The 13,501-nt window shown below is 35.6% G+C and overlaps 1 protein-coding gene across 2 annotated transcripts in view; it reads left to right on the forward strand.

Moving 5' to 3' along the window:
• Nucleotides 1-13,501, forward strand: part of slc23a2 (solute carrier family 23 member 2) — a 41,627-nt gene that overhangs the window by 14,994 nt on the left and 13,132 nt on the right. For both annotated transcript variants that reach the window (XM_051902078.1, XM_051902079.1), the window contains 5 exons: nt 336-583; nt 3,216-3,311; nt 4,118-4,234; nt 4,645-4,802; nt 12,293-12,381. In XM_051902078.1, the coding sequence (XP_051758038.1) occupies nt 336-583; nt 3,216-3,311; nt 4,118-4,234; nt 4,645-4,802; nt 12,293-12,381 (708 nt within the window). The remainder of the gene's footprint in view (nt 1-335; nt 584-3,215; nt 3,312-4,117; nt 4,235-4,644; nt 4,803-12,292; nt 12,382-13,501) is intronic.

Consider the following 13,501-nt stretch of genomic DNA (forward strand, 5'->3'; position numbering starts at 1 on the left):
GAATAAATGGTTGTTTGAGTCCAAAACCACAGTAATGTAAGTGTGAATATGTGAGTATGTGAATTCGAGTATGTAAACCATTATTCATTTGATATATGTTCTCAGATTTCATTGCTTAAATTATTTGTCAGTTCATTCTGCCTTTTGACTGTGAAGTACTCCATTTTTATTTGACAAAAACATGAGATTTAAAAGGGACGATTTTCAGTGAATTATATTGGTTTATGATTATATGGATTGTTTTATTTTGTTGAATGATTGCAGGAAGTCATCAGATGATTGCTTCAATTTCATAATTAATTCATGAATAACATTGCTGTGTTGTTTCACCCTAGATGATCTGGCTGGACAATCAGTGGAGCATGAGTGTGTGCTGACAGGCAGAGCAGCAGTGTTTCTACCAGAGCGTGAGAGGGAGCGGAGGAGAGGAACAGAGGAAGAGGAGGAGGACGACAAGGCAGAGGAGCAAAGGGGAGGAATGGGTGTTGGTAAAAACACCACATCTAAATCCATGGACTCCACCGCAGAGCCTGGCAAATATGAAGAGGAGAACAAACACAGTGCACACTTCTATCCCATCCCTGTGAGTGTGTGTGCTTGTGTGTATATATGTGTGCGTGTGTGTGCGTGTGTGGAATTGCTAATCATAGGGCCAAAAACAATGGCTTCAACCCTGTCATTTGAATGACTCTACAGGACAGTGTGCATGTCAACAGCATGTGTGCATGGTCACGTGTACTTTTTAAGTAGCACAGTATAGTATGCAAATTGCTACTTTAAGGAATTGGCTTTCAAGAATGCCAACAAACTACCACGAATGACAAACAACAGATTTACCATCATGGCATACATAACATTTATTTTGAAGATGCACACACAACTCATAAATGTAATGGTGACACTTACCATTCAAATTTTTGGCTTCAGTAAGATTTTTGTGGGCAATTTTATTCAGCAGGGATGCATCAAATTAATCAAAAGGGACAGTAAAGACATTTATAATGTTACAAAAGATTTCTGTTTCAAATAAATGCTGTTCGTTTCAATGTTCTATTCATCAAAGAATCCTGAAAAAAAAAAATTAAGCAGCACAACTGTTTTCAATATTAATAATAATAATAATAATAATAATAATAATAGGAAATGCTTCTTGAGCACCAAATCAGCATATTAGAATGATTTCTGAAGGATCATGTGACACTAAAGACTGGAGTGATGATGCTGACAATTCAGCTTTATCATTACAGGAATAAATTAAATTTATTGAAATATAGTATATATTAAAATATTTAAAAAACTGTTATTTTACATTGTAATATTTCACAGTATTACTGTTTTTACTGTATTTTATCAAATTAATGCAGCCTTATGAGTATAAGAGACTTGGAAAAAAAAATAAATCTTTGCAACTTTTGAACAATAGTGTATACTAATACATTTTTAATACTACATTTTAAGTTGTTGTATAAAGTAACATTATTGTATTAAGAACAAGCATGAATTAACAGTGAAGAATAATCTGTAAATAAACTTTAACCAAGATTACTTAAATGATTAAATATATTTTTTTTTGTGCAATACCTAATGTTAACAGGTCCTTGTAATGCTTTGCAGTTCTTTGTTCAATTCGCACCATCAAAATGAACCAAAAGAAAAGTTGGCCTCAAACATTTCTTTAGAATAATTCACAAACGGATAATTGTCATTCAGTTTAATTTTGATTCTACAAGTTTGGGTTTTTGCATCCGAGTCTGAGTTTTGAACAAACTGATTTTTACACTATAGTATGTCTGACATACTATAGTGTAGGGCAGGCAATAAATTACTGCATGGCCAGACGTGACATAGGCCAATACATAACGCTACAGCGCTCTGAATACATACACCCTACTCCATCCCCGGCGGTACTGGTACGATCCAACTGCGAGCGCTAATTATATAAACAGAAAATCAGAATAATGGGTCATTTTTTTTTTTTATGTTTGTTCAAAAAATCTGACTCAGAAGCAACAGCCCAAACTTGAAGAATCAAAAATTAAACTGAGTGATAATTGAATTATTCTAAAGAAATAGAAAATGAAAGTTTGTAGCCAACTTTTCATTTGGTTTGTTTTTATGGTGCGAATTGTGAACAAAGAACTGCAAAGCCTTACACGAAACTTAACAACATATAGATCTGTATTGGATAATATTACTAATTTAATTATACAGTTGGTATTTGTAAAATATTGGACCCTCAACATGTGGGTCTAAACCTCCTGTTTGTGTTATCTCATCACTGCAGGACAGATTTATTAAAAAGGAATACAAACCAAACAACTTGAAATAACTGCTGCTTTTTGATAGTGTTTCTGTTGTGAAACTTGCTAATTTAAACATTAATGAGCATGTCAAAAAGCCTATGTTTACTTTCTTGTGTGCGCTCCTCTATAAGAGATTATCTTTTTTTATCTTTTTTTTTTTTTGTCCTTCCACAGAAGTGCCTCTTTATCAGTCGGTCCACTATGGACTGTGCTCAGTAACTTTATCTGTTTTCTCATTTAAGACATTCATGTCAAGACTCAAGTTTCCCTTAGTCATGCCCAACACTCCGTTGAAGACAATTACATGGCAAACACTCTTTTGTAACATTTATGTGGATTATATCATTCTTTTAAACTGTTGATTAATTATTAGGGACTCGTGTTCTTTTCCAATACTCTAGTCTTTTTGCTAAGATATTTCTGTATGTAATTATTGTTTGAAAGACAAAAGGTTGTTTGTGCAGTCATATGAAACTTCGTTCTAGTATGATGTCATAAAAAACCACCAAAAACCCTTGTACAGATAAACCACATGAAGTCATTGTTTTGGTGAACTCTTCCCTACATGATTGTGGTCACTTTCTGAAATTTGTGTGAAATTGCCCTGGTGGACTTTAGTGAGCTGATAAGTCTAGTAAGTGTAGGGGTGTAATGTCATGAGGTCGTAAGGTAAAACTAATATGCTTGACACTGAAACCCTGGTATTTAAATTTGGCAAAAAGAACCAAAGCATAGCTAACCCTTTGTGTGCCAAGCTAACCTACATATTGTTTGATTTCTTAAACAGAAGTCCACGTCCATTTTTATATTTTGTGATAAAGAATAGAAAAGTTTGCAAGTAGTGTCACCTGTTGTCCTTGTTTTGTTACTTGGTAAATATGTGATCTTTGCAAATATCTCTGTATTTGACAGGTGGTTAACGGTGCCGTGCAAACCCCTGGTGATCAAGACGCAGAGGACACACAGCTCATGGCCATTTACGCGAAAGACAGCCAGACTGAGGACAAGGTGAGACTGATGCTGATGCTGTTGGTGTAGAAATGACACACTTCACCTTTAAATCAAGGGGCTGCTCGTACCAGTCATGCTTATCCACTCCATATTAAGCCCTGTTCTGTAATAGCTCAGTCATTATGACTCGGCACTTTTCCCCCACAGAGGGATCAGGGATTTGGGAGGTCACAACATTGCAGTGGAAATTCTTCAGTGTTTGCCTTCAGTACAGCAATGCTGATGCAACACGTTGGGTTTCTGTCTCTTTCTTTGGTTCTGTGTTGTCAGTAATATTTGTCTGAAATTAGAATTATTTGGCTGGTAATCCAGATTTTCATTGTCTCAAAACAATGATAGCCTCTGATATTGTCCCTAAAACAAAGATAACTGTTGCAAGGGTCAGCAGAAGGCTAATCTTACTGCATCTCAGAAAAAAAAAATGTTCAAAGACAGACAAGAATTTTATGACTGTACTGTGTCTTTGCATAGTGTTTTAATTAGTTAAATTGTTTTCAATAACATACATTTGATACATTACAACATATTTTAACATTTAACTTAATGACTCTAATAGTGAAGTCTTTCAATTTGGAAATGAATTTATGAAACCATTTCAGTTCATTTCAGGATAATTTCATATAGTGTCACTGATCTCCCTCTGATGCCTTTTGAATTGCCAGCAGGTTTGTTTGTGTGTGTGTGTGTGTGTGAGCACGCTGATGCCGTTTATAGTGTACAGCTCTCACTCAGGTTCTCTGTAATAGTGATGGGTTACCCATGTGTCTAACTCCCATGTGTCTTGTGTTTCCTCTCCCCTTCAGTGCTCCATGTCAGAGACTGTGGACAGTGCAGACAGCATAGATACCAGGAGAATGGACATGATATACACCATAGAGGACACACCACCTTGGTATCTGTGTGTATTCCTGGGTTTACAGGTACGAACACATACACAGTCACATGGGGACCTACATATTAGGCCATTCTTCTGTAGAGTGATGAGCCCCAGACATTTAAGATGTTCATATACGAGCTATGACTCGACTATAGAAGTGAACCGTAGCAGTGACTGTAGAAGTGGTCCTCAAATTTACAGCAGTGACATGCAACATTGAAGCAATGACCCTTGACTTTACAGCAGTGACCCTAGACTTTTAGGATCCTCGACTTTGAAGAAGTGACCCTCAACTTTCACCAGTGAAACCTAGACTTTTCAGCAGTGACATGCAACTTTGAAGAAGTGACCCAATATTTACTGCAGTTACCCTTGACTTTTGTAAGATTTGAAGTTCTCCATCACAGAGATAAAGAGCTAGATATATTTTTTCTTTCCACCATTTCTCCTCAGCACTACCTTACCTGCTTCAGTGGAACTATCGCTGTGCCCTTCCTGCTGGCTGAAGCCATGTGTGTGGGTTTTGACCAGTGGGCCACCAGTCAGCTCATTGGCACCATTTTCTTTTGCGTGGGCATCACCACCCTGCTGCAGACCACCCTTGGCTGCCGGTAAGTGTGATTTTGTTAAAGCAAGGTTTAGCGGTTAGAGCATGTTCCAGACATGTTGAGCAATGGGTTTACAATGGAGGATACAGGTTTAAATCTTGCCTGCGTGGTGAATCCCATGCACTGCTCCTCTGTCAGTGGAGTTTACTCAACTTACTAACAAGTAAGCACAGCAGTTAACATGTAACTTTATACTTTATACCGAATGACACTTTTGGTTATACCGAATGACGATATTTTCAAAAAATGCTAACAGGCTGATATCTAGCTAGCTAGCTAGTTAGCTTGCTATCTAGCTAGCAAAATAACAATCAAACATTTTATATTTTAGTACAAGTTTTTAAAATATTACAACATTTTCCATGTTTTATAGCGGTTGTACCGAATTACCTGTTTCGGGACATTCGTCTGAGCAAGTGAAAACATTAATTTTTCAAATAGTTAAAAGAGAGTTAGTTATTTTGCTTTACGACCACGTGGTCCTTTGTAGGTGTATGAATGATGTCACATCCTGTCACATGATATTGACCGCATGACTTCTTCTTCTTCTTTTGATTTTATTGGTGGATGGCAAACCAACTTAAGGTGCATTTACCGCCACCTACTGGACTGGAGTGTGACCTCATGACTTGATCCAAAATGGGCCCTTTATATTGGTTACTCCAAATGACATCAGTGAAATTCATTTTTCCAGACATTCTTTCTCATAACAAAGCAACGACTTCGACACATAATTTTAATATGATTTTGCACTGTTGATATATGATGTTATAAAATCATGCCAGAATAAAAAATATATAAATTTATTACATTTTAAGATATTTTAATCACAAATGAAGTGGCTGTATTGGTCTTTGGATGGTTAAATCGAATGACGTTTTGACACTTAAAAATCTTTAAAATACCTTAATATGTAGCAAAATATCATTAAAACCTTTTGGATTCGGTAAGAGATCTAGTTGTACTACCTTACATACTTTGGATATCATATCTTTGTTTTTTATTATTATTAAGGCCTTTGGACAAAAAAATGACCTGTCATGTCATAGACTCATTCATGTATTCTCGTAGTACTTATACTAACACTATAATGGACCTGTGCGTCAGGTCTTTAAAGTGACAGCAGCCTAATATACCAGCTGCCAAATTAGGCTCTGAGATGATGTTAAAATTATTTAAATGGCAGTTTTTCCCCATGGTATTGATGTCAAAATTGTGAAAATGCTGAATGGCTAGTAACTATGAAAAACCACTATCCACAGTGGCTGGTGAGGAAGAAAGTTAATGTCAAGCCCTGATTGATAATATGTGATTGAAACACGAGAGTTTTCAGTAAATGGCAGAAACCCATCTGTTGTGTTCATGTTTATAGTACTTTGTGTAAAGTATTTTGTGTTGTGTGTGTGTGTGGGTGGTTTTATTGATTATTTTCAGGATGTTAGATTCAGGCTTAGTTTACAAGCGCACTTTAGTTCAGCAAGTACTGCATCTGCTTCACTCTGTTTTTGTTCACTCTCAGAAAATACTGTAGAGAAGATCTGATAATAACATCTACTGTAGAATAGGCTTGCTAAAGTAGTCAGTTACACGGTGTTCGGCCATACACAGATTACATTACCTGCCCACCGCGGCACCGCCCCCACTGTCGATTTGCTTTTTTAATACGAATAAAAACCATTTAATTCAGTTGGACAACTGACCCTGCAATTATTAACTGAAAGCTTCTGCTCTCAGAGTCGCAGCACAGTGCAGCAGGTGTCAGATTTTACCCTTGTTCTTGGGTTGGGCAGGCAAGTCAGAACAATGGCACAAACGTCATGACCTCAAAAAGGTGAGCTTGGTGTAATTTAAAGTGAAAGGTGAGAGTTATCATGGCAGGCAGAAGTTGGCATCATTGATTGATCGCAGGCTGTTTTTTATTTTTTTTCCTGTGTATGTCTGGGCATGTATCATGACGTGTTATCTTGTGATAGAATTCTACTCTTAAATACAGAAGGGCTGAGTGATGTGGCTAGAAAAATCTAGATATTTTTCAGTCTTTTGTCAATGTTCAATGTATATTTCCATGATATGTATTTTCACAGAAATAGCTAAAAAAACAACAAAAAAAGTGTCTCTTTCTTCCTCTTTTTACCACATTGTTGTTTCGTTAAATGTTTCGTACTTTGTCAGGTTTTTTTCCTGTTGTTCCTCCACCTTACATTGTTATTTTGCTCTCTCTGTCTTTATTACTCTCCTTTTCCATGTCTTTCTCCTCCCTCTTGCTGAAAGTGAAGTGACCCATTTACCTAGATTTGAAGAGGAAGGGCGTTCCTGTTGCATAAAGGGGTTTTTTTTTTAAATTCTTCTTCCACTGGCTTTTATTTTGCACAAATTCAGCCAAAGACGCAAGCTCTTAAAATGTGCTTTTAAAAGCATTCTCTCCTCTAATTACATTTTTGAAGGCCGGTTAAATTTTTTGAAGAGCTGCTTTTGTTGGAACAAAAACTCAGTTGTGTAGCAGGAGGACTGGAGAAAATGGGTCAGTTCAATTTTAGCTGTGGTCTTCTGTGGACCTTTATGATTTTGGTTCCAGGGTCTTTAATCGCTCGGTAATAAAGGCCTTCAGCTCTTTATAGTGCTACAATTCAGACAGCAAGCTGGTGCACGAGGAAGGGACACACTGTGAGAGATTTAAATCGGTGTTCCAAGCTGAAATTGGACGAACAACTGTTCTGTGCCTTCTCTTATTTTTCTTATGCCTATAGTTTGCTATTAAATTTGTTTCTAAATGTATGTATTATTTACATGGCCCATATTTTTTAAAAAAAAATTAAAAAAAATTGTCATCTTAGTTTGAAATTCACAGTAATATCCATTATCGTGTGATACTAATAGATCATTTTAAAAAAATATCTAATCTAATCTAATATCGACCAATAACTGTTGTAGAATTAATTATAAAGACATTTATAATGTCACAAAAAAATTGTATTTCACATAAAGGCTGTTCTTTTGAACCTTCTAGTCACCAAAGAATCCTAAAAAAAATATTGTTTCCACAAAAATATTAAGCAGCACAAATGTTTTCTAAATTAATGATGATAATAAATATTTCTTGGGCACTAAATCAGCATATTAGAATGATTTCTGAAGGATCATGTAACACTGACTGAATACAGGAGTAATCAGCTTTGCATTTATAAAATATTAAATTTTAGTTTTTTGTTATGGCATTCAACATTTCAGTAATATTAATAATATTAAATAATATTTCACAATATTGCTCCATTTACTGTGATTAAATAAATGTAGCCTTGGTGAACATAAGACATTTCTTTCAAAAACATCATAACAACCACAGATTTTTTGTAAATATTAATCAGAATCATGATTCATTAAATGTGCTGTCAAAATTCAGTTTCTTCTTTTGTATTTTCATGTAATTTGCACACCATTAGACACTGGGTGGATCATAGATCAATCTGGAATGTCCAGTGCCTCCATGGCCCTTATGTGGCCTCACCTCTGATTTGAATAAGGATTATTAAAACAAATGAGTGCATGCTGGTCCCTTATAAAATAATCACTGCTTCAGTGTCTTATCTACAGTTTGGATCTGTTTAAGCCTGTACCGACATATAAAACACCAATCACAGCAATTCAGGAAACTGTTATTTCCTCCATAAGTTACCGCTGTTAATCTTTTGCTGTTGTAATTGATGTTGCAATACCGTTTTACGTGACATAAAACCCCCAAAAGGTAAGCATGAATTGACAGTGAGGAATCTGGAACAGACACATAGTCTATAGATTGCAGGATTGGGAGAGTGAGTATCTGTAGAGGTCTGATCCTTTAGGCTGTTCATGTCATAAAGACATTTAGCCGTGGCCTGTTCTGTGTCTTGGACTCAATGTTCTTTTGTGGCCACTTTGCCCAATTTGTAAGAGGGCAGTCTGATGTCTTTCTTGCGCATTTGATCCCTCTGTTCTGACGTCACTTGCTCGTGGCACATGCTGTCTCCAAGGAAACCTGAGCGAGTGACCAAAAAAAGGGAAATAGTAAGAAGATAAGAGTGGAAAGGATCGGGCAAGTGTTGCCGTCAGACCTGTGTGCTGAGTCACTGTATGTGAGCGGCCTTCATGTTCTGCCCATATGAACTGGTATATTTCTATATAGCGCATTTGTGTGCCTGAGGGGCTCTGTATGCACAATTTGTTGATCATTAGCACATGGGTTATTATCATTAAAACTAAAACCATAAAAAAAGCATTAAAACAAAATAAACATTAACTCAAATAAAATAATAAAAAAGAACCTTATTTCTGCTAGTTGCCAAGATAAAATTTCACATTTCTGTTTAGTTTAACTTAAAGTACTAAAATCACTAAATAAACTAAAGTAAATCATAACTATATACACATTTATAAAAAATTTACTAAAACATGAATCTAAAATATTAACGAAAACTATTATATCAATGATACTAAAACAACACTGCACCACTGATACCTGGTACGTTACATCTGACTGAATACTTTTCCACTCAGAGAGGATAAAGAATTGATGTTTTGACCTTAAATATTCTCTCTTTATGTGAGCATACATAACGCAGACCTTTTTAAATATAATCTGTGTTGTACTGTGTTAAATCTGCTTTTTGTAAAACTTTTTTTTTTTTTTTATATATATATATATATATATATATGTTGCCATATTCATTGTCATGGCTGGTTCATAATGATCCTCCCTCCCAGCTGTTACTCTCCAAATTAGCAACAAGTGTTAGGTAAAGATAAGGGGGAAGGAATGAGAGATAGAGAGTTTGGTCCTTTTTGTTTTTATTTAGCAGCAGTCGTTACAGCACAAGCAAACAGACTTTGAAGTCCACATCAGTGACGGTGTGAGAAGTGTGTTTGGAGACATCTAGTGGTTAGAGCAAAGCACTTCTGACTGATTACTATGAATATGAATCTAATTCCTCTATTGGTTTTAGTTATGACTCTAGTTTTATAAATTACTCTAGTTTTTCTAAAATATCCTTTTGTTGTATTTTGCATGTTTGTATTAAATATTATATAAGTATATTTGTTAAATATAAAATATTTAGCTGTTAAAATATTTTAATATTTATAAATAATAATGAATATATCATTTTTTTATTTTGATTTTAAGTTTGTTTTTCTAAAAAGTCCCTGTGCAGTATTTTGCATATTTTTGTTCAGTGACATTTAAATATTATTTATTTGATAAATACAAAAATTGTGCTAAATGAATACATTAAGTATTAATAAATAAGTAATTACAGTTATTAATAAATTATTTATTTGTATTTAGATAATTTTTTTTTTTTTTAATTGTCAGTGAATTTGCCAGTGCTTCTCATGTTAGTGGTATCAAATCTTTGAAAATATTTGTTGCTTCATAGCAAGTTAACTAGATAGTTAACTGCAGATCTGCATGTACTCTATATGGACAAAAGTATGGGGACACATATCTTAATTTTTCAATCAGACCCATTGCCACAGGTGTATAAATTACGCAGGTGTAAATCTAGCACTTAGCCATGCAGTCTGCATTTACAGACATTTGTGGAAAAAAATGAGTTGTTCAGTGAATTCATGCATGGTACTGTGATAGGATGCCACCTTTTCATCCCTGCTAGATATTACACAGTCAACTGTAAATATTATTAGAAAGTGGAAGCAATTAAGAACAGCAGCAACTGTCACCGAGTGCTGCGGAGCGTGGTGCGTAAAAGTTGCCTATACTCTGCTGATTCCATAGCTGAAGAGTTCCAAACTTCCACTGGTATTAATATCAGCACAAAAACTGTGCGGCGGGAGCTTCCATGGCCGAACAACTGTATGCAAGCCTCACATCACAAATATAATGCCAAGCGTCGGATGGAGTGGTTTAAAGAGTTAGTTCACCCAAAAATGAAAATTACCCCATGATTTTCTCACCCTCCAGCCATCCTAGGTGTATAAGACTTTCTTCTTTTAGACAAATACAATCAATGTTATAATAAATAATTTCCTGGCTCTCCCAAGCTTTGAATAGAGGATGACATTTTGAAGCCTAAAAAGGTGCCACCATCCATCATAAAAGATAACCACACGGCTCCAGGGGGTTAATAATGTCCTTCTGAAGCGAAGCGATGCGTTTGCGTATGAAAAATATCCATATTTAAAACTCTTAAAAAGTAAAAAATGTTGCTTCTGACAGACGGCCGTATGCATCAATTTATGGCGAAAGAGTGAACTCTGACCCCGTATTGACGAACATGGAAGCGCAGAGGATAGAGAAAAACAAAACACCGGTCATAAATTAGAAGTATAAAAGAAGAATTTTTGAAGAGAAATGTTGGAGGATTTCGATATAAGAGAAGAGGAGCTTGAGTTTGTTGCCCAGCCCTATATGTTTTTGAACTGCAAGAGGCGTCAAAGCTTGCGTTACTCCTACATCACATCAGGGGTTACTCTTTTAGCATAAGTCGATGTGCATACGGCCGTCTGCCGGAAGCCAGTTATTTACCTCTCTCTCTCTCTCTCTCTTTAGATCAGGGGTGGGGAACGTTGATCCTGGAGGGCCATTGTCCTGCGGAGTTTAGCTGCCCACCGCTGCTTTAGATGCATGGACATTTCTCTCTCACAAACGCATGGTTTCACTTCAGAAGGCCTTTATTAACCCCCCGGAGCTGTGTGGTTATCTTTTATGATAGATGGTTGCACTTTTTTGCGCTTCAAAATCTTATCCTCTATTTACTGCCATTATAAAGCTTAGGAGAGCCAGGACATTATTTAATATAACTCCGATCGTATTTGTTTGAAAGAAGAAAGTCATATACACCTAGGATGGCTTGAGGGTGAGTAAATCATGGGGTAATTTTCATTTTTTGGTGAACTATCCCTTTAAAGCACACCGTCACTGTACTCTGGAGCAGAGGAAATGTGGATCTTTCTTTCTTTCTTTTTCTTATCTTATCTTTACAACAGTAGTACCAGAGGTCCATATCATCTTAGATAGGATTTTAGGTCTTTGAATATGTCTTGAAAAAGGGGGGCCTTGGAGTCAAAAAGGTGGAGAACCACTGCCTTAAAACACATGTAAAATGGTTGGTCATGTGGTAAAGTCTGTTCCTGTCCAACTGGCAGTGCTTAGACAAGACAGGCTGCAATGAGGACCAGATCTTGCATTCAGTCAAAGGTCTGATTGTCAAATTGTCCATCCATCCATGTCAAATTTTCTTCTTTACAATAGAGTGATTTACAAAAAATAAAAAATCAATAAATGGAACTGAACGATTTGTTCTGTTATTGGTGGATCATCACTGATTCAGTGGAGTGAACTCAAGCTTTTCTTGGTACATGTCTTTTCTCATCAGGCGCACATAAATGCTTCCAAGGCACGAGAGTGGAGTTTCGTTGTTGTTGTTTTTTTTGAGCGTATGTGTTTGTATGAGCAGTTCTTGTGATTGATTATTGTGTTTTTGTGTGTGTTTTGCCCCCAGACTTCCATTGTTCCAAGCTAGTGCTTTTGCATTTCTCGCCCCAGCAAGAGCCATCCTTTCACTGGAAAAGTGGAAATGTAACGCAACAGGTACATGTCGCACACACAGGGCTTCCCACAGGCATTAAAAAGTCTTAAAAGTCTGAAATTTGAATCTCCTGATTTTAAGGCCATGTCTTAAATATGTGTATGTTTTTGTGGTGTAGCCTATTATGCAGTTTGAATGCATCCAAAACTCAAGATATACAGAGGCATTTTTGCCCCAGTTCATGTCTTTTATTAATTAAGCAATATCACAAGAGCAGGAGTGCCTTTTACCAGAGTATCATCACGATTGAAAATGTGATATTGATAAAAAAAAAATTTATACAAAAAAAAAAAAAAAAGTAACATTAGGAGTTGGGAGTAACATTTTAAAGACAATATTGTCTGTTTTTGCTTCATTTCTTCAACAAAAATATTGCAAATGATACCACAAGTGGAACTTTGTGCAACTCTGAGCACCAGATAGCTGTGCTTCATTACTGAATAAATTTGTGTTTTGAACGAAACAGTTTAATGAATGATTCAATGACTCAGTCACGTGCTTTGTTCCTGAATGAATCAGCGTTTGAATGAATCGGTTGAGTGAATGACTCAATGACTCAACTCGCTCATTAAGACAGTCACTTGCCGCCATCTACTGGCAGTTTTTGTTACATATTTAAAGTAGCATTTTTTTTATTCATATTTAAATATTAATTTTTTTTTAACCATTAACAGACGTAATAGAATTCATAGAATTAAGCTATTTATGTAATTGTAAAGTAAGCTATCATTTACATTTACTTTACATTTCTATATTCAAGATATAATTTTTAAAGCATTTATTCTCATAGCATTTTATGCAATTATAATTGCAGTAAGTGATGCCACCTCTAAGCTGCATTAAACAGTCTGTGTAAATGCATTTAAATTCAGCTTCTGTGCCACTGCTGCAGTGCTAAAATGGATTTTGTTGGTACTGATTTAATTTAATTTAATTGGTAACAATTGATTGTTTTAGGGTTTTTTTATTTAGTTTGATTAAATGTAAGAATTTGACATAAAAGATGATGCATATATCTAATAAGTTTAGAAAAAAAAATCCCCTTGTAAAGGTAAATATGCTCCTGGAAATCAATTTGTTGGAAATCAAATGTGGCCCCTTCATGAAAAAGTCAGTTTCTGT

This window comes from Ctenopharyngodon idella, chromosome 8, assembly GCF_019924925.1.
Source record: "Ctenopharyngodon idella isolate HZGC_01 chromosome 8, HZGC01, whole genome shotgun sequence".
NCBI classification, from domain to species: Eukaryota; Metazoa; Chordata; class Actinopteri; order Cypriniformes; family Xenocyprididae; genus Ctenopharyngodon; species Ctenopharyngodon idella.